At 30.8% G+C, this 23193-nt stretch overlaps 1 protein-coding gene across 3 annotated transcripts in view; it reads right to left on the minus strand.

The window, feature by feature from the left end:
- The window catches only part of LOC132752748 (potassium voltage-gated channel protein Shaw-like), a 52600-nt gene extending 29643 nt beyond the window's left edge, over positions 1-22957 (minus strand). Inside the window, exon 1 of one of the 3 annotated variants that reach the window (XM_060743118.1) lies at positions 22811-22957. In XM_060743118.1, coding sequence (XP_060599101.1) covers positions 22811-22882 — 72 coding nt within the window. In that variant the 5' untranslated portion in view covers positions 22883-22957. Of the gene's footprint in view, positions 1-5400; positions 5641-9927; positions 10270-22810 lie in introns of those variants that run through there. The other 2 variants (XM_060743119.1, XM_060743120.1) reach the window with 2 other exon arrangements.
- Positions 22958-23193: the final 236 nt, after the last annotated feature.

Here is a 23193-nt window from a genome sequence, read left to right on the forward strand (position 1 = left end):
AAAAAGGCAGAGTTTACCGTGTATACACATTTTTAAACTGACAATATCTATATTTTACAGATCTTACTTGCATGACCCTGCAATGATTTACATGTATTTAGGACATCAACAGCCTTTGCTCGCTAAGGAGGGTGCCAGTCAAGCTGGAAAGTCGCCATATGACATATACTTTGTTGGTACGACGTAAAACAAAAAACCCAAAAAGCAATTGAGGCGAGTCATGACAAAACCAACATAATGGGTTTGCGACCAGCATGGACCCACACCAGCCTGCGCATCCGAGCAGTCTGATCAGGACCCATGCTGTTCGCTTACAAACCCTATTACAAGTAGAGAAACTGATAGAGAACAGCATGGATCCTGATCAGACTGCGCGGATGCGCAGGCTGGTCTGGATTCATGCTTGTCGCAAACGCATTACGTTGGTTTTGTCGTGACGCGTCTCAATTGAATTCTGTCAGTTTGCAATAAATAAATGATACAGTGACCGGAAGTAAAGGACGCTTGTTATCGCGATAACCCAAACACATTGAATCATTTAGAGTTGTGGTAAGTGATACAGTGTTTTCGTTTCTACACTGTGCAGACAATATCATTAGTTAACAACTGATAAGCCAAGATCACGTCATAATGTGTATGTTAATTTTGTCGTCTGACACAGCACGTGATAATAGGCATGTAAATTAACCAATCATTGAGTAAACAATGCCCAAATAATGCGCGCTACATCTGTATGCAATGCATCCATCCAAGTGCATTTACCTAATTATACCCAAGTTATTTTTGTCTATTATTATTTATTTAGGAATATTCCACGTCTAATTCTGCAACTGTATTACAGTTGTGCATGTATTCTTTACAAGGACAAATACAATTACTCATTTTTGTAAATAACTTGCTGACATAGCAAGATTTTTGCCAAAAGAGAGTTCAACATTATTCTAATATTGAAGCTGCTTGCAAATTGCATTTTGTTAAATCTCGAACAGGCTGAATGTGTGAAATGAATTAGTCTAGATTTTAATTTGTAACAGTCCGTTCGGAGTTTAAGGGATTCAGATACATGTATTAAACAAAAATGTTGATACAATCATATGTATCATAAGACAAATAAATAAAGTTATTATCATCATTATCCTTATTATTATCATTATTATTATCATTATTATTATCATTATCATGATTATCATCATTATATAACACCCAAGAATATTGGCAACAGAGATAGATAAAAATTTTGAAGAGTACAATATGTAATAATGGTGTACTTTCATCTTGTGCAATTTTCTCCAAAAATTTACAAGTCCATAGCAAGCCATCGTATTTTATTTGATCAATTTGCGACAAAATAATATTCTACGAGGGTGGATCAAAAATACATTGACTGTCGTTTAATAATTTTGTTTGTACATATAACAAGATTTTAAGTTACAAGAAAATAAGTTATAAGAAAAGTCTACTTATTTTTATCCGGCCTTGTACATACAAAATTAACTTTTCTTTTCCAAATAATTTCAATGTTCATCTATATATACCTACATGCACAGTGATACAGAATATATGGAATATTGACATACGGAATTACTTAAGAATTATCCATTTAAAAAAAACAGTGCCATTATTACATACTTAGATTGTGTGCATCATACGACAGTTAGCAAGTTCATTATATACATGAGAAAAAAAAGATATGAGATGTAAACAATTTACGTATATTAGTTATATATAGTATCTATTCGTATATACATTACATATAATCTCTATTTTCATTAGGCATAAACATATATAAATTACATATAATCTCTATTTTTTTTTTCATTAGGTATAAACATATATACATTACATATAATATATATTAGGTTTAAACATATATACATTACATATAATTTCTATTAGGTATAAACATATATACATTACATATAATATATATTAGGTTCAAACATATATACATAACATATAATATCTATTAGGTATAAACATATATACATTACATATAATATCTATTTCATTAGGTATATACATATATACATTACATATAATATATATTAGGTTCAAACATATATACATTACATATAATATCTATTAGGTATAAACATATATAAATTACATATAATATCTATTTCATTAGGTATATACATATATACATTACATATAATATCAATTTCATTAGGTATAAACATATATACATTACATTTAATATATATTCCATTAGACATAAACATTACATATAAAACATGTTTATATTTCATTAGACATAAACATATTTACATTATATATAATATCTATTTCATTAGACATAACCATATATAAATAACATATAATATATGATTCATTACACATAAACATATTTACATAACATATAGAATATATTTCATTAGACATCAATATATATACATTACATATAATATATATTTCATAAGACATAAACATATATCTTTAAATGTAATATCTATTTCATTAGACATATACATATAAACATAACATACATGCAAAATATCTGTATATTCCATTACAATAAACTTTTGATTAACAAAAACTTATATGCATTACATTGGACATAAATATTATATGCATTACATATAATTATTTCATTAGACATAAACTATTATGCATGGCAGATATATTCAATGGAACATAAACTTAATTAAATACATGATACAGCTAAATCAGAAGTTATTTACATTACATATAAACATATATCCTTTTCATAAGACGTAAAGCTATTATATGTATTATATATTACATTACATATAAACAGATATCAATTCCATTAGTCATATACCTATAAAACACAGACCTACATATTGCACTAGACATAAAAACTGTTCCTTTGTCATTTATTCTAGACACGTATCAACAGAACAAGCAGCAAGATTTGGTACGACAGCTTGTGAAGAAATAAGCCAAAACATGAGTAATAGAATAATAGAAGATCAAAATGTATAGATTACTTATACTTTGTGACAATATCCATTCACGTCCTAGTAGAAAATGATATATCCTTCATTGTTGTTTCCACAGTCAGTATAATATATATATATATATACAAGTCCATGAATCAGAACTCGGAAATAATAACATATCATTTATATAACTCCACAGAATTGAGTCCCCATTGGTGCTCATTTAGAAAACAGAAACAACGGAGCGTTCCTGGTGTATTTAGTGTTATGGCAACTTTCCCAGTTCAAAAATGGAATTCGATATCTGTAGAACTTATAGAAATAACGTACACTGCAATGTTGCAATAAACAACAATTTTATTGAATGCCTTTAACTGATATGCAAATATATAAATTTAACTATTAATTATTTTTTCGTTCTTTTGAATAAAAAAATGCACTTTTCTTTATTAAAGGCTTGTGAAGTCTGAAAATTGCTATCTTTTTATTTTTCAAAAGCTTTTTACTTCTGATGTTCTGTTAAATTTCAAGAAAGTTACTCACTGGCCATATACTTAAACCATCTTTCTTCAGCTATTTAACATCTAATATGCTCTTAATCCATTACTAAAACATTATAAAACACATTTTTACCATTTCTAAATTTGTTATAGATATGGATTTTAGGCATAATGTGCCTTTAATCTTTTTAGATTAATCAAATAATAGGGCCTACTAGTAATTTTGGCGTAAAATAGTGCAAAATGTAATGAAATACTGGTATTTGCATTGTCATGACTCACTAAAAACGTTGTGTTTTTTTCCTGGATATGTATGTTTTACAAAATCCTAGTCTTGTTCAATAATTCTATTTCTTTTTGAAACGTCTCAATAACTTTTATATTTCTATCACTTATCGAAAATATACATACATGTATTATCAAAGCGTATGTCGAGTTCAAGTTCTAATTGCGATATAAGATAGGCCTGTTAATTAACATAATTTTATTGTTTCTCTTAGAAACTTTTAATTCCGTATATCATATAATGTGTGCACAAAATATCTTGGCAAACAACGGAAAGTAGCATAATAATACAATTTAATAACAATTTAAGTGGTTGCCATGGTAACCAATTTTATAAAGTAGAAAATTTGCATTTTTTCTAATAATGAAGATAAAAATCATCGAGACAAATAATAAAATCGTTTTAATATGACAATTAATGCTATACAGCGTCTACTGGTGATCATTTACACTTTTTTTTGCCATTCGTGAATATTAAATTTCATGGTTTTGAAAATACCTCACGGAAACTGCAAGTTCGCGGCTTATATGCATTCTTTGTCATTTTCAATTTTCATGTCGAAAATTTAAAACAAAAAAAACTAATTAATATCTTTAAGTTTTATCTTTGTGTATTGAGTTAATCTATGTATTTTGGACACAAAGTATGATGGTTTACAAGCATAAGCCCAACTTATACAGTATTATGAATTAAGGGCATACAACTGATTTGCATAATAAAAGCTGAAAATACTATCTTATTTTGCCAAAATCTTTGGCCATATTTGTCATATTTTGAATATAAGATGCAATAAGATTCAAAGTTTTTGGTAAACAGAATGACAAGAGGTATATATACGCTTACATTGACGCCGGTGTGAAAACAACAAAATATTTCACCTACAGAGATCTGTATCATTTTGATAGATTGCACAAATTCTTGGCATGTTCCAGTTTATTTGTAAGCTTATCTGACGCGTTAACAACAGACACACAAAAACTGTTGACAGTATTTCGTTCTTTGAGAAGGTACTTCTTAATACTGAGCATAGAAATATTAACATTTCAAATTCATCTGTCGGTTTTGGTTTTCAATGACAATAATTTTATATGTACATGTATTTAAACAATAAAGGTGCTGCATTCTCTCAAAAGGGCCGGCTGCTTTGATGCACAAGTCAATTTTAGTTGCACTGCAGGGCCAATGCCGTGTTTTGTTTTAGCAATTTATCAAAACAAAAAGAGACAGCGGGGATCTTTTCAAATTAACAGAATCCCCGCTATTTTTTGCGATGATGAGGGGCGGAAGCGAGGGTTTCGGCTATCGGTATAGAAGTTCCCTAGAACCTAGAATTGCAATATTACTACCGTTATAATTTGTTGTTTTTATAGTAGACAATTCTTGCTTTACAAACTGTGGATTCCACGAAAACTTTTCATGCTGCAGAGTGGTTTGAAATAATAATTTTTTTACCCTCACCACGCTAAATATCTTAAATGGACTTGTCCATCTTTCAATCTGGACAGAACCATTCATCATTTTTAGTGATTAGCAGTGCAGACCATGATCTCGAATGTTCTAAGTACTGATTTTGGTCTGCTCTGGTCGCATGGGTATATATATTCAGTTACCAACAGCTGGCTATGGGTTAAAGATATTTTTATCCATTCTTTAACGTTACAAAATATTTTTTGGTAAAAATGGCGGGAAAAACTGTTTTCTAAAGTCTTACCTGACTGTCCATTTCAAAAAACCACAACACCCCGTAGTTACGGTGTTTCAAACCCATGAGTGGTGTTCATTCTAATTATTTATACAATTATTTGAACTTCATAATTCCGCTGCAGAAGTACAAATTAATAAAAACAATAAATCATTAGTATTCCAGTGATTCAAAAGTTACCACTATGCGAATTTATTCATTTAAAACAAAATGCTAGCTTTACATGTGAGATATTCTAGCGGTTAACATGCTATCCTGTTGTAATTCCTGGTGAAAATAAACTCTTCAACTATATTTAATTATCCATTTTTGAAGTTTAACACTTTATCTAAAATTCCGAGTTCTTTTAAGTCCAGCGTCTTGTATTATGAATGGAATAATAAGTGATTTTATTATTAATCATTTTTATGTATGTGTATGTAATCATATGTTTTTTGTTACAGTCGCTCACATAACCATCACCGATTTCAGTTTCTTTCTATACCATTGCCCAGCACATATAGATACGCTTTAACACTATCTCACTTTTTTTCCAAGAGAAATGAAGGCCTGTTTCAGTTTTCAATTCACGCCTTGCGTTGTAAAAATACTCTTCATTCGATATTGCAAACACTAAAAATACACCACTGAAGCTCATCCATAGGCCACAATTTAAATAGATTCTTTATATCACTAATTTATTTCGATTTTCTTCTTCAAATTCTCGAGTATATACCTAAGATTTCACCGAATTGTTTGTTAATCCAGGCAAAAGTGGAACAAACAGTACGCTTGTAAGCTTTACTCTAAATTGTTTAACAACACTCTGAGGAGCATTGTGTATAGTTATACCATTATTATTATCATAAATATAATATTAGAAACCAACATTGATGTTGTTAAAGAACGCACCTGGAATAGATAAACGCGTCTACGGAATCTAGCAATTATATGAAGGTTACTTACATATTATCATTATATACAATGACATTTATATGATACCATATGTTGTGATAGGATTGATTATGAAAGATAAATATACAGAAAGAATAAAATATGAAAGAAAGGGAAAGGAAAGGTATTTTGAATGGGAATGGAATGGGGTCATAGGGATGCGACGTGACAGGACAGGGGACAGAGGACAGAACAGGATAGAATAACATAGCATAGCATAGGATAGGATAGGACCCACCTCATATATTGTTTAACATATACACTGTTATTTCGAAATCAAAACAAAATCACTATATTAACCAGGTATTGATTGGTCTTTAATCCAGTGGTGCCACGATGACAGGGCGGTCAGTTTCTGGTACATTACTATTGTGCGGTCATGAAACGTTTTAAGTTTCAAACAAAAATTAAAGCATTCAATGCAAGACAACTTTGTGTAACTCATATGTTTTGTATATAACATAAAATTTATTTTTATTAAACAATTACTCATTGTACTTTCAAGCATATCTATGTACATACGTATACACACTGCTAATATTTAGCAAATAAAAACTAGGATAAGACCTATATAAGCATCAGCTTTCGGTTCTGATCCCTTTTCATTCATTTCATTTGTTGTAAAGTTCTATTTGTAAATTGTAAATGTGTATACTTGTTTGAAATAAACTATGTTTAAACTAAAAACTTTGTATTTCATCTTAAATACCCCAAAGCGTTAAAACTACAGAAATATGCATCAATGCTGTTCATCAGTTAAACAGATACAGCCGATATTTCCCTCTGTGCTTATTATCCGCATGGCTGAATATATATGAATGGAACGGATACAGTTACGTTCTGTAGAAACAGAAACTCTGAAGAAAATACAATCACTCATTTTCTGGCGGGGAAATTTCTAAAATAGTTAATTAGAAATATGCATAAGTATACGTATAAAATGCACATTCTTTCATTGATATGGTAAAACGCGAACGAATACGTATGTTTTGATTAATCACGTGATTTCGCACTATTTTAAGATAGAAGAAATTGGTTTTGTTATTTGGGCATCGTCTGTATCTGTAGTACATGATTCGAAGCTTAGAATTAAATAGCGTGTTACATGCATAGCGATTGCATAGCTTTAAAAATGTTAATCTGAAAAGCTTGAATTGAAATATTTTTTATACTTCGAGGATAGCTTAGCGGTGATAAAAAAGGAACAATCTTTAATAGTGGATAATTCTTCAGGCTCTATTCACAGAAATGACATACATGTACAAAATAATGTAAGACCCTCGCAAAAATTACGTTCAAAATGGTGTTCCGCTTTATAACATAGACTAGTATTCAAATCATAAAGAACTTACTGCTGATTAAAAGATCTTTAAGAATGTTTAGGGTGTTGTAAAATGTTCTCTGCTCAGTACCGATAAGAATTAAGATATTCTGATTTTTATTGCACGTGTCTTTCAATAATTTACTTTGTAAAATAAAAAAAATCTTTATACCTAAAACTAGGTCTATATTAACCATAAAGATATCACTATATGTCTTTTTATTATCTGGTTTGCAATTAAATGATTTTATTTTTTCAAATAACATTTTTCAGCACGAATTTCTCGTGCAAAGTATTTCAAAAATTACTTTGCACTCACCAGTTATTTGCCGGTGGATTATTTACATTCTCGCATTAACGAGTATTTTGCAGGTTTTCACCTACTTGAGCTGTGAAGCTCGATTACGAATGTTTATTTTATTTAGTCTTTTAAGTCAAATCGCAGTTATATGGCTACTTTCCAGGGGTATTTTTGTGTGTTTTTTTTCTTTGTTTATTGAGGGGTGGGGGTGAGGGGAGATAGGGTTTTTTTACTTCTTTTTTTTTATTTATTTATTTCTTTTTCTTTTTATTTATTGATACATTTATTTATTTATATTGTTTTGACGGGGTTTGAACTTACATGGCTAGCAATCCTAGCAATGGCTATTTCGACGGGTTAACCACTCGGCCATGCCGCCTAGAGATTTTGAGACAGCAACTTTAGCCACTTGGCCCAAGAAAATCCCATATAAAAACTAAAGAAAGGCAAAAAGAAAAATTGTTAAAAAAAGGAGATTTATGTTTTGAAATGTCGAAAGTAGTTTAATGAACATTTTCATAAGCGGCGTGAGTGATAATAATAAGTTTGAAGTTTAATTTTCTAACAGTGAAAAGGTTCTTACCAGTAAACCACATACACGTAAAATTATATTCAAAGTGAAAGTAGGAGGCTTATTCTTAGAATATAGATGCAAGAGTTAAGATCCTTATCATAATATTATGATGTGGGTGTTGACAGGGAAAAACTATGCTATGAAATACCTTAAGAAATGAAAAAGAACGAGGACAAAGTTTCCACTTTTAAATGAAACTTCAAGTTCATATATGCAATTATTCTTGAATTATGACTTTGTCAAAGTACACATAATTGAGCAATTTTATATAGATCTTGAACTTACCGGCATATTAAGCAACCTGAATAACCACTATGTATATAAATTGATCAGTAGGCCCATAAAGACTGTATCAAATAACTTTACGTTATAAAAAGAAATACAAAAATGAAAACTGGAATTGTGGAGTACGGAAGCCTATTAGTGCCACCTAAAGTTATTGAAAATTGAATAACGACTGATATGACGTTACGGAGGGTAGGAATGTGTTTTAAACCCCATTTTATATAATGAACTAACACAGTTAAACTAATTTAGCAAATTATTTCCTTATTGCTTTCATATGAATGCTGCCAGTGGGGGATATTTATGCCAGTTATTAGATCGCCTGTCATACATAACTTCTTTGGATAAGATATACGTTTTTATTAGTTTGTCTTCAGCAAAAAAAAAATAGTATAGAGAAAGTGATCACTGTCGGTAAGACACTTATTTATAATGAGTAGTTACAAAAAACATTACCCCTCAGACAGCCTTTTTTTAATTCTTTAGAACAACTGGAAAAGTAGCACTGAACATGCAATGAAGTGCAGTAAAGGTATCAAAATGTATGCAAGTAGTATTTTACAAAGTACACTTGTAGTAATTATATGTACCATTTGCCAACAAAGCAAAACCAGCATATAATAGTTAATACAAGGTTATAAAAATAAAAAGTTTTGAGAAATAATTTTAGCATTTTTACGGCATAATGGGTCTTTAATCAAAAGCATTTTAAATGCCAAAGGTTGGAACACTTTAAGTTTAGTTAAATTATATTTTATTGCAACTAATCTTAACATAAATGTATTAAAGTTACATAAATGATACAAAAACAAATATAACAACAGATATTATATCTCTTTCGGTACTTTTCATGCAATTATTTTTAAAGGCCTGTTACACAAAATATAAAAATCTTATGTCGTGAATTAATTAATAACTCAGGGGGAAAGTCCTGTATATAAGTTTACAGGACAACTGAATAGAGTTAAGTTCATTTAAGGCAATTTACATCTTTTTTAATTAGTTTGATATACTCAAAAATAATAAAAAGCCACTTAAAAAGTTCATGTATATTCTAATTTTCATTGGAAATTTTAATAAATAAATAAATAAATAAAATAAATATTTTCTTTAAATGATTACCTGATCATTCATATCATTTATCCAAAACACTCCGCTGTTACGGTGTATCATACCCATTTACACCGTTGTTACGGTGTATCACATTTATTTTATTTTCAAATACGTTTGATATATCTTATATTTATGTACCCGTTCTTTCGTTACTCAATATCTATGCCTATTGTGATGTTTTACCATTCCGTTTTATATGAAATATAGACGCAAATTAGACTTTTTACAATGAAAAGAAATCGTTACTTATAAATTAGTTCCATTCATTAAGCAATTATTACGCGTAGTGATTCATGTGATCTGTTTTACTTATATTTACGAAATAAATACCAGAACCCTGTTGCAACTGATTTAAACAATTTGCAAAAGTTATTTTTAGATCGTGTAAACTCTGCACGTGCATAAAGTTGTAAAGGGAATGTTGCAATAGTTTAACATTGTTACATACATTTTGTATTTATTTTCTTACATTTTTTTTATTATTTCATTCCCGAATGTACCTGGCAAAATATAGATGACGGTATACGATCTGCAATTTTCTGGTCAGTTACGTAATTTTTCCAGTTACTTACAACGCCCAAAGACCACTATATTGTAATAGCACCTTTTATAAGCCTGTTTGAGGCTGACTATAATTAATAAGTATCTAGCGCACCGTTTGAAAATATAAAAGTAACGTTAGCTCTGACCTTCTCTTTACCAATTACTGGGTAAATAAACGTGTTTACCGTGTTGGAACCTCCAAAAAAGTAAAAGAAAAAAGAAAGAACAAAAGATTTAAGGTGATTTCGAGATAGATAAATAAATATCGATAAAAAACGTAATTTCCTTGGACTTCTTTAACATTTTTTAACATATTAGGACTGTATAATAGTCCAGTCCCGTCATGTCAAAAAAGCTTCAGCGGAGTCCCTTTAAGGCAGATTGTAAAAAAATTTGTTTACCACCGATCCTAATCCATGTACTTATAGAAGTACACAAACAAATAACTGTACTCAATAAAGTTAGGGGATGAATGAATGAATTGTGGGATGTTGGTTCAAAATAAAGCAATTCGTTTATGCCAGAAATGCTCATTAAAATACAAGGGTTAGGTACATACATCATATAACCGTGAGGTACAAATATCAACTAAAGTACAATTCAACTAATCTTGTTATTATTTCCTCTTTCATCATAATTATTCTATTATATAGCTAATTGAACGCCTTATTACTGGAAAATGATAATTTCTCGTTTCATCTTTCCTAAGGTAAAGCCGTAAAAAGTACCTTTTGACCCCTGTCAACCATAAACCTATAAAGGACTAAATTGCTAAAATGTTATCAATCTTAAACAATATTTATTTTATGTATTTAGGCTTATGAATAACAAAATGTACTGCATTCACCTAAAACGTAAATGACGTGACGTCACGTGATCATCACTGACGTCATAACAAGGTACTACTTGAATTGAATTATAATATACCAAACGAACCTACCACAAAATGTATACGAAAAAACAGTACCCTTTGATATTAATTATGTTGTGTTTTTTGTGTGTGTTGTTGTTTTTTCTTGTTTTCCCCCAACATTACATTACAAAGTGTTGAAGACGAGACAACGAAACAAAAAACATTTCAATAAGGTCGATGCCCTCTATCTTAATAATGTACTCAGGCTAATTAAGATGTTACAACAAGATTTCCATGGAATGCCTTTATATGTTTTGCTCTATCTTTCTAATCTGCTAATGCTATTGCTTTTTTGCATCAGAAAACCATTATGCTGTAAGTCTGAGCTGTTTGAACAGACGGATTTTTTTTTCTCATTTATTTACTTTCAGACCGGAAACAGAATCTGTCCATGCCACCAGTGCAGACTAACATCAGCTGTCGTATCATGGTCTGCACTATTCGTCATTTAGTCCACACATAATAAGAAAATTGCCGTAAATTGATGAATGGTAGACCAAAGTGATTTGCCGCATTTGCGGTTCCTTGCTTCTAGATAAAGAGGAATGAGTGTTGACCTAGAGGTTCAAGGCTTCAATGTCAATCATGAGTGGTTTTTAGCGGTTTATGGCAACTAGTTAGTTGAGCGAGAGGTTACTTAGCGGTTTCAGACTGCTAGTTAAGATGAACACGGTGTCGGACTATAAGTTGAGCTAATGGTGGCCTTAACGTTTAGGCTACTAATTAAAGATTAGCCAGTGCAGACCTTACAATTTAAAAGTGAGCCAGTAGTGACCTAATGGTTTCAGGCTATTAGCTAAAGGCAAGCGAGTGGTGACCTTGCAGTTTCAGGCTACTTGTTAAAGGTGAGCTAGCAGCGGTCTGCAGTCAGTTACCGTTGGTCTTGTGGTTTTGCGCAATTTGTTAAAGATAAGCTGGTGAAAAACTTGGCGGTAGCATGTTAATACCGCTTGACGAATGACCGGTGGTCTTGTCCTACATCCTACATGTTAAAGGTGAAGTACTAGTGACCTGCGTGTATTATGCTACCAGCTCGAGGCGGTTGACCGGTGGGCTTTAGCTTCGTGCTACTTGCTAAAGGTGAACGACAACTGACCTAATAATTCCATGCTACGAGCCAGAAGTTAGCGAAAGGTTAAAAATGAATGAAATAAATATTTGATTTAAGAAATATGAAATAGTTCAATTACATCAGATGTGCACATTTGATTTTTTTATGAAAATAGTTCCCGATGAATATGCAAATCCAAAAGAAATACAATAGTAAAATAGTACATACGTGTTTATACCTGTATGGTGCCTTTTCGCAAGCAAACCTAGGTTACTAAAATGTCTGCACCATTTTTTTGTTAAATCAAAGATTTTTTCCCCCTAAAATATTAATTTCCCATAAACGTTAGTTCTTACTTATCTTATTTTCACTTACATGTAATAAAATGTACACTTACAGTTAAATGTGTTTAACATTAGATTAATGCTTTTTAATATCCTTTGGTTACAGTTTTGGAAATCTTTCAAAAATAAGTTCAATTTTCCAAATTTAAATTATTTACTAATGTGAATTTCAAATACATAGAGGATATTTAAGTTTTTTCTATAAATACATGATTTATTTTCATCAAGTGGTATGAAAATACATATTTCATGAGTGGCGGTAGCCACGAGTGAAATATGGTAATTTTCATGCCACAAGATGAAAATTAATCATGTATTTATAGAAAAACCTTGAATTTTCTGTTTATTATATACATTTTTCTCTTTTTTGACATTACAATTTCAAAGACTTTCCCTTAAATTTTGTGCACTGGCAGAATTTAAAAGAAAGTAGTCCGGCAAGACACCAGTGAAAATACGGAAAATATGATTCACTGCAGTGAAAAATAGATTTCTACAGTGAAAATACGGAAAATGAAAATACGCATTTTATTTCATCAATATTTCTCAATATTTCATTTATAAGTATGTAATAAATAGAGGATATTTGTTTAGTTCAGTGTAAGATTGGAATATATTTCACCGAGTGAGCACCAAAAGGTATATTTCACGAGTGGCGCAGCCACGAGTGAAATATGAACTTTTGGTGTTCACAAGGTGAAATATATTTCGATCTTACACTAAACTAAACAAATTTTCTTTTTATTATATGCAAGGAAACGTTTTAAAAAGACATTAAACCTAATACTGAATGAAAGCGCGCCAAATAATAATACAACGTGACGTCATTTACGACGTCACGTCATGAAGTTGGTACCCAGTACTGTGCACGCTGGTATTTCACTGAAACAACGTAAGGGGCTAAAATTCAAAACAGTGAAATTATCCAAGTGGTAATTTCACTGTTTCAAACAGTGAAATTACCAGTTTTATTTCACTGATATATTTCTATAAACCACCGAAAAGCATGTAATAAAAGGACATCTCTACCACCCGAATCATTTATTTATTTATTTATATATTTATTTATTTTTTTTTTTTTTTATTATTTATTTTTTTTATTTATTATTTAAAAAAAATTATTTATCTATTTTATTTTTTTTTTTCGGATAAAAATTTCAAGTTGCTTTTGGCATAAACAGAAAAGTTATTGTTAAGTTATGGCGTATATTTCCTTCCATAGATTAATACTACCAAGTACTCCGCTATTAAGGTGTATCAAGGTCATTTGCAGTTAAAATATAAATATCGAAATCTTCACGAAAACACACTTAATAAAACATATTTACTTCTTTTTATTGTATATACTACAAGTATACTAGAATTCAACGAAAACAAATTATATGAAATAACTCGAGTACATTTACTTTTGATATATCGTCGAAGATATATGAGCCGCGCCATGACAAAACCAACATCCATGCTGGTCGCAAACCCACTATGTTGGTTTTGTCGTGACGTGGCTCAAATCTATATCCTTATCACGTTTCCTAGATAAAAATCCAAATTTAAAATTTTGCAGAAGCCTACGGCGTTAATTTTGTTGTCAGTTGAGAAGATTGGTTATTGCCAGAATTCGTGAGAACATATTAACGTAATAACAATATTACAGGTGAAGATACTGATCATAATAAGTGTATTATACGAAAAATAAAGTAAGGAGTGCTTTTTCAAAATTTATTAACATTTATTGGAAAAAGTAAACCGGATTTCCGCCGTATTCACCGGAAAACATGTTTGGCGGGAAAAAATAAAGTAGTCCGACACTATGCATCGCGTGACTTTATTTTCAAAAAAAAAATCCAAACTTGTCATAGGATAGATATTTCATATCATTATATATAATTTTGTTTTGATTTTCAGATAACAAAATATAAGAAGTATGTTAAATATGTACCCATATATTTTTAGAACCTGTATTTGGATCTATATATCGTGTCATCATGCAACTTTTGTAATGTGGACATTGATATTGTTGCTTTATCTGACGTAAGTTGGTGTAGATGTGTGAAGTTTTATATAGTAGGCTCAATTTCGTATTTGTAGTTTATTAGACAGTGATAAACATAGGGGTCAATTCAATGAGAATGCCAAAGACTTGATGATAAGCCTGTTTTGAAAATAAGTCACCATTTTCTTATTGTTAAATATTTCATTATTTTTTTTCATTTAAACAATCTTTCCTAATCAGGAAATTGCTAAGTAAACCGGTAAGTGTATCTGTATATAATTCTTGGTCATGCAATATCTGATATATTACAATAAAACACTGGAAAACATGAAATAAATATACAAGCAGTAGGAAAAAAAGTTTTGTAACGAAATCAAGATAAGAATTTTTAAAGGAACCAGGCGTGCGTTTCATAGAAAAGTCTAAAACATAAGGCTAAAATTAGAACTGAAACAAGATATGCTCTAGTACCTAGAAATAGTCCTAACATTTTACTTAGGACAAAATTTTCCGTAACAAGTTAGAAAACAACATCGCTCGTGCACGCTTATTGATTTTAAAGACTGAATAGGTCACATGATCGTGCATTAATATAACACGTGTCGAACCTCTCTGGTTATATAAGCTAAGTAATTTAAAACTGGCCATAAAACCTGCCAAAATTCTGATTATCATTTAGTCTAATAAAAAATTGGCCGATCTTTCACTCTCAGCTGTCAATACCTATCGTTACGTAACGATTATATGAAATATAAGCATAGTTCCCATTTGTATGAAGAAAAAATGGCATCCATCAAAATTCTTATTCATATACCAGATATGAAATTACTAGTTTTGTGTATGCGAAAAGCATTACTATAGTGCTGTAAAATTACGTCACAGAGCAGCGCAGGTTTCTTTACCAGTGATAGCTTTATAAACGGTAGTACTTAGCAAAGAAATTTTGATTTTTGTGAAAACAATAACTAATAATTCGTAATTTATACACCACCCGTACAATTTATTAATATCGTTGTTGGGAAAAAACATTTCTAATTATATAATAATATTTATATTCATAGGCAATTTGCGACTTATAAGAATCTTGCATGAATGTTTAAAGAACTTGTGTATCAGATCGTGTTTGTTTATTTATTTATTTTTTTATTTATTTAAAATTTTTTATTGTTCTTCATTGTTTCCAATTATAAAATAGAATCATTGGTTTCTTGTTTGGCTAAAATTTCCAATGGAAACAATATCCCATGGCAAAAATTGAATTAAAACAAGTTGTGTATCGATATTGTAATATTACGAAGGTGATTTTCGAAATATATGATAACTTAGAATGGAAGACAGAGAGTATGTTAACCCTAAATCCGCTGAAACCTTAAGGGGTCAGCTTAAGCCACAAATATGTAGTCGGCACATCCGTTTAGTGTGACCAGGCTCGATAATGTTGGTACCTCAATTTTTGAAACCCCTTTAGAATTCAAATGGACTGTTCCAAATTCAAATCAAGGCAAATCAATTACAGAAATACTGATCGAACAACAACTACAACATGCAAAAGAACCAAGAACAAAAACAGAAGCCGAGAGGACCACCCCCCCCCCCCCCCCATCTAGTTTTTTTTTTATTAACACTCTAAGTTTTATAATCTTACAAGAAAACAAAGATTTACAACAAAAATTATATAATATAAATAATGTAAGTGTTCATTTCCATTTATCTTGACGTTCAAATGGTTTTCAAGGATATAAACTCGTTTATTTCAAAGATAGTATCGCAGTTATCTTGCCGAGAACTCTTATTACGTGTGTAACAAGTTTTCTTTCCAAACTTTATTATCGTGTTTTTACCTACAAATCTAACTGGCATCTTTACATGGAAACTCTTTTTTTCTTCTTTTATCTAAATATATTTATCTTAACACCCACTCCTCCATTTTATGTGAAGGTTTCTTTTTCTCTGTTATACTTAATCGTATATATTATGCAATAAGTCGTATATTTACCACATCATTATTTTGACGTAAATTTCCAAATAAAAAATTTGCAGCACACTTTGTAAATGATAATGCCAATAATTATTATTAAAATGTATTGGTTGACCTACTTTTATTTTATCTTGACATCCCCCGAAATTTATTACGGGCAATTTAAAAAATACGGGCAATTTAAAAAATGAAAGCTGGAAAAAATTTAGAACTTCAGCAGATTAACTGTACATATGAGCCGCGTCACGACAAAACCAACATAATGGGTTTGCGACCAGCATGGATCCAGACCAGCCTGCGCATCCGCGCAGTCTGATCAGGATCCATGCTGTTCGCCTACCAACCCTTTTACAAGTATAGAATATGATAGCGAACAGCATTGATCCTGATCAGACTGCGCGGAAGCGCAGGCTGGTCTGGATCCATGCTGGTCGCAAACGCACTATGTTGGTCTTGTCGTGACGCGGCTAATATAGTTTACATCTATGAGCATATACTGCCCAGCATACTTATTATCATAACATTTTCCTTCTTCTTATCTGAAGTTACATCATTGTAATCTATACATAAATTCGACACATACACGTTTATTGTTATTGTGACATATATTTTTTTGCTACACATGAAAATTGCTACTACTTATGTTTTACTGCTGCTAAATATGTAATTTTGCTGCTACATATGTATTATTGATGACATATATGTATTTATGCTGCTACATATGTATTATTGCTGCTACATATACATCTTTGTAATCTATACATAAATTATTCATATACATGTAAATTGTTATTGTTGCATATATGTTGTTGCTGCTACATATGTATTGTTGCTGCTAAATATGTATTTTTGCTGCTACATATGTATTTTTGCTGCTAAAAAAGTATTAGTGCTGCTACATATGTAGTTTTGCTGCTACATATATTTTTGCTGCTACATATGTACTATTGCAGCTTCTTATGTATTTTTGCTGCTACATATGTATCTTTGCTGCTACATATGTATTATTGATGTCACATATGTATTTTTGCTGCTACATATGTATTTTTGCTGCTACATATATATTATTGCAGCTACTTATGTATTTTTGCTGCTACATATGTCTTTTTGCTGCTACATACATGTATGTACTAATGCAGCTTCTTATGTATTTTTGCTGCTACAAATGTATTTGTGATACTACATATGTATTTTTGCGGCTACATATCTATTGATGTTGCTAAATATTATTGTTGCTACATTTATTTTGTTACTGCTCCAGATTTATTGTTGGAACATATGTAGCAGCAAAAATGCATATAATTTGTATGTCCTACATATGTAGTATTGCCTCAACATATGTTGTTGCTACATATAGATTATTTTTGCTACATACATATTGTTGTTCATGCATAATTTTTTGTTGCTACATACATACAACTGATATCCCTTATTGCCAACGCATGTATCTAACTTTAGATACAGTCACAACTGATAAAAATAAATATACTAATAATCCAAAATATTAATTTCAATATTCATCAACCAGTGATTGGCTTGATTAGAAAGGTTACTATAAGTCAGTGGAAATCTGCCTCGTTTTGAGGAACGAAACGCGCGTTTCTAGGTAACAAACAGGAAGTACCGTTCATATATGAATCCCACTTACAGTCTAATTGCTTATTAGTACTGTATTGACATAATTGGCATATCATTAATTCTAAGTACCTCTTACAACAAGTTTTCTTACTATTTACATGTTATTCCTACGCTGGAACGTAATTTTTACTACTCCATATTGCTGGAGAATTTCTCGAGCAGTGTGTTTGTATGGGATAAAAATTTCTTGAGTATATCAATGGTTTAAAGGCACATTATGCCTCAAAAATCCATAATTTTTTCAATCTTTAGAAATGTGAAACATGTTTTTAAATAATGGATTAGTAAGTGCATGCTAGATGTTTTACAGCTGAAAAAAGCAACGCTGAACTATAATCATAAAATTTCCAACAGAACTAAATATGCAGATAGTTCATGTATAAAGCAAATGAGTGTGTTTTTGGAAACTTTATCAAGATACCAAAAATAAAAAGTTTTTGACAAATAATAATAATAATGATAATAATAATAATAATAATAATAAATGATATGATATTACTGTGATAATCATTGTTACAGAAAATATTCACTACTTAAATAAAAATCATCATGGCATCAAATAATAATCACTTATAACTTTACAATTCTATAAAAAAGACTTCTAATAAAAATAAGGTAGATATATAGGTAGGTACTTTAGTTATGAACAGCTGTATCTGCAATTCAGTATATGACACTGAACTAAGAAAAAAAAAGATGATAATGTGGGAAAGAGGAGCAGAAGATTTCTTCTTTTTTCATCAATAACAACGCATTTTTCTGCTAATTGAGTTGCCGTCTGTATTATATTGTACTGTAGAATATTCAAGATTTGAAAGTAAAATGGTGTATGAGCATCGACACCGTCTAATTTAAACAAACAAACAAACAAAGTGAGAAAAGAAAACAGTACTACAAAATCAGAATTTTTTTTATTAGAAAAAGTTTTGCCAACTTTGCAATTTCCAGATTTCCGCGAAAAATACTCGCTAAATATTCACCTCATAGAATTTTATTTATTAGCATCTGTTTCTGATTGTATATTGTACATAATTCAAGTAAAATGCTCACAAACCAATTTGTGTGGTTCTGCCTAAGATTAAATGATAAATGTAAAAAGAATATCAAATGTATAAAATGGTTTATGAATTAACGATTTGTACAGCAATGGTAAAACGGTGACAATAGGACACCATATTATGGCATTTTACCCATATTGGCTTTAAATATCTTATGCGATTTCTGGATATTAGATTATCCGAAAGTTAATGTATTCTGGGTGCAATTAAAAGAAAAACAAAGGTAAAAGATGGCTATTCTACATGGTCGCTAAGGCGGAAGTATGCATCAAAGTAAGGACATATTGACAAAGTTCACAACTTTTTTTTAACTCTTTAGAACTCGCTGGGAGTGTTAAATTGCGAAAGGTTATTAAAACGTTCAAAACGGTGTCAAAGTACATAATATCAAAGACAGTCTTAAATTGCAGCTGTTAAAATTCGAGCTTTCAAAATGCTAATTTTCAAATTTTAGTTTCTTGTGAATTTCTACAATTCATCTGGAAACATCAAGCAGTAAAAAGGTGGATCAACATGTCATATATTATTTATTGTGTGGTTTCGTAAAGCTTATCAGCAGAAAAGGACGTTTATTTTTGGTTTGTTTAAACAATTATTCATAAATAGTTATTACGTAAACACCATACTGTATAAAAGAATAAAGATGTATTGATTTCAGATTTATGAGCATAGACTTGTGATAGATTGTTTTGCTGTAACAATATTTTGTGAAAATAATATAAGAAAATTAGAATTAGATAGTATCTAGACTGAAGAGTCTAGATTATGTTAACTTTGTGTCGAGAAGCTTTAAATTCTAGATTCTTTCCTGAGACGCTTGCAACATTTTGCCACTAAGCCTTGAAACTGTTTTCAGACACGGTCAACTGTAAAGCCTTGAAAACTGTTCATTGGTCCAGTATTGGCATGGTGTATTTATTTGCTTTGTTTTTATTTCATTCTTATATGTCTTTTTTATTATCCTACGTTTTTTTATTTGATTTTTCAAGATTTCAAGATTTTATTACACAACTAGACCCATATGGGCATATAACAATAGTGAAACTATGAGAACCAATCATTTATAGAAGTGCGCAGGACAGGAGTTGACAATCGGTACACCTCGGCGATTATTCATCCGGAGATTGACGGAAAGAGCCGAAATGTTGTGATTGGGGATATCAAAATAATCTGAAGAAATATTCGCGGCAAAGTACACGACAGAAACATTACATTACAAGCCTTGCGGATTCTTGTTGCGGTTAAATACTAAGTGTACTTATATTAATTATTACAGAAGGAAACTGCTTGGAGTACACATATGTTTGATAAAATTGTTGGCAGAAAACATGTTCACGTGCATTACTTTGTAGCTTATAATTTACGTCATTCGTATAAAAGTCATCTTTAATTTTGTTAGAGTACATTTCAATGATTGTTTATCTTCAAATATGTTTCTTGATTTTGTGTAATTTTCATATAAAAATCAAAAGTAGTTCTTCATCATTACCTACATTTCATATAAAAAGGTTCATTATTCTGGTACCGATAATATTCGAGACAATTCTTTCCTTTGAACTTAAATTTAATGTTAGTCTATATTTTTATAACTTAACACATTTATGTCAGTAGTTCAGTTGCCCGATTACATCACAAGTACACATGTACTAAAACATTTTAAAATTCCATGCTTTTTACTCAAGATTTTTACTTCAAACTTAATTAGCGGTTTCTTATCATCATGTACATCGCATATGACAAGGTTCATAACTCTGAGAAATAAACTTGTAACATTATCTCCCTTTTCCTTTAAATTTCATGATTTTTACGCCGTCTTCTTTTTATTTATTTTTTTTTTTGAGAGAGAGATTTACATCAACTTATATAAATGCTTGTTTATTATCATCATCTGCATTAGGTCTTAAAACATTCCTAGCTATTATAAACATATATTTCAAAAATAATCCCCAGTTTTAACCTAGATTGTTACTATAACTTCTGTATTTCTGATATGAGCCGCGTCACGACAAAATCAACATAATGGGTTTGCGACCAGCACGGATGCAGACTAGCCTGCGCATCAGCGCAGTCTGATCAGGATCCATGCTGTTCGCTATCAGTTTCTCTATTTGTAGCGAACAGCATGGATCCTGATCAGACTGCGAGAAAGCGCAGGCTGATCTGGATCCATGCTGGTCGCAAACGCACTATGTTGGTTTTGTCGTGACGCGGCTCAATATGCTTGACATCTTTTCCATATGAACCCTTTTTTCACAAGATCAATAACTAAAAAAATATGCTGTTGTAACAAAGTAAAAGAGTTACAATTTGACTTCAATGAAAATATATGAAATATATGTATCCTTTTGAAAAAGGAAATGGTTTACGTTAGCGTTCGATAGACGTTTTTCCGTTAATCTTTCTTTACAACAAAGTAAAAGAGTTACAATTTGACTTCAATGATGATACATGAAAGGTATCTTTTTAAAAAGGAAATGGTTTACGTTAGCTTTCGAAAGACGTTTTTCTGTTAATCTTTCTTTACAACAAAGTAAAAGAGTTACAATTTGACTTCAATGAAAATGCATGAAATACATGTGTATCTTTTTGAAAAAGGAAATGGTTTACGTTAGCTTTCGAAAGACGTTTTTCTGTTTATCTTTCTTTACAACAAAGTAAAAGAGCTACAATTTGACTTCAATGAAAATACATGAAATACATATGTATCTTTTTGAAAAAGGAAATGGTTTACGTTAGCTTTCGAAAGACGTTTTTCTGTTTATCTTTCTTTACAACAAAGTAAAAGAGTTACAATTTGACTTCAATGAAAATACATGACATACATGTATCTTTTTGAAAAAGGAAACGGTTTACGTTAGCTTTCGAAAGACGTTTTTCCGTTAATCTTTCTTTACAACAAAGTAAAAGAGTTACAATTTGACTTCAATGAAAATACATGACATACATGTATCTTTTTGAAAAAGGAAATGGTTTACGTTAGCTTTCGAAAGACGTTTTTCCGTTAATCTTTCTTTAAAATCAAATAAGGTATCTTTTTAAAAGAATCAAGCTATTTTTGAAACGGAGATTGAAGAATTTAAATGAGCCGTGTCACGACAAAACCAACATAGTGCGTTTGCGACCAGCATGGATCCAGACCAGCCTGCTTATCCGCGCAGTCTGATCAAGATCCATGCTGTTCTCTATCAGTTTCTCTACTTGCTATAAGGTTGGTAAGCGAACAACATGGATCCTGATCAGACTGCGCGGATGACCAGGCTGGTCTGGATCCATGCTGGTCGCAAACCCATTATGTTGGTTTTTTCGTGACGCGGCTCAAATAGGACACTTCATGTCTAGGAGTATAGCAATAATGAATTGTATATATATGTACTGACCTTCTGTTTGTTAAGGTAAGGCTTAGAAGCATATCCCCCACACGACACTGCAATCGCCGCACTTCGTGACATAACGACGACGACACGTTTGCCGTCGGAAAGTTAACTTTACGTTTACGTCGAGGAAAAAGCACAAATATTATAAATCCAATATATTTTAAATTAATTGTAGATTTATCACCGTCAACAATTAACAATCAAATTGAAAGAAACATGTGTCAGTAAATGATCCTGTTTTTTACTCAATCCAGTCACGTGGCGAGTTTAAACAACAGTGTTTAGAAATTAATAGTGTTGTTTTTAATACTTGCATAATTTACACTTATATAATCTTATCTAACAAATAGTTTAATCTAATCCAACATATCGTTAATCCATATTAT

This window comes from Ruditapes philippinarum, unplaced genomic scaffold (genome assembly GCF_026571515.1).
Source record: "Ruditapes philippinarum isolate M1 unplaced genomic scaffold, ASM2657151v2 ctg1815_1_1_1_1, whole genome shotgun sequence".
In the NCBI taxonomy this organism is placed as follows: domain Eukaryota; kingdom Metazoa; phylum Mollusca; class Bivalvia; order Venerida; family Veneridae; genus Ruditapes; species Ruditapes philippinarum.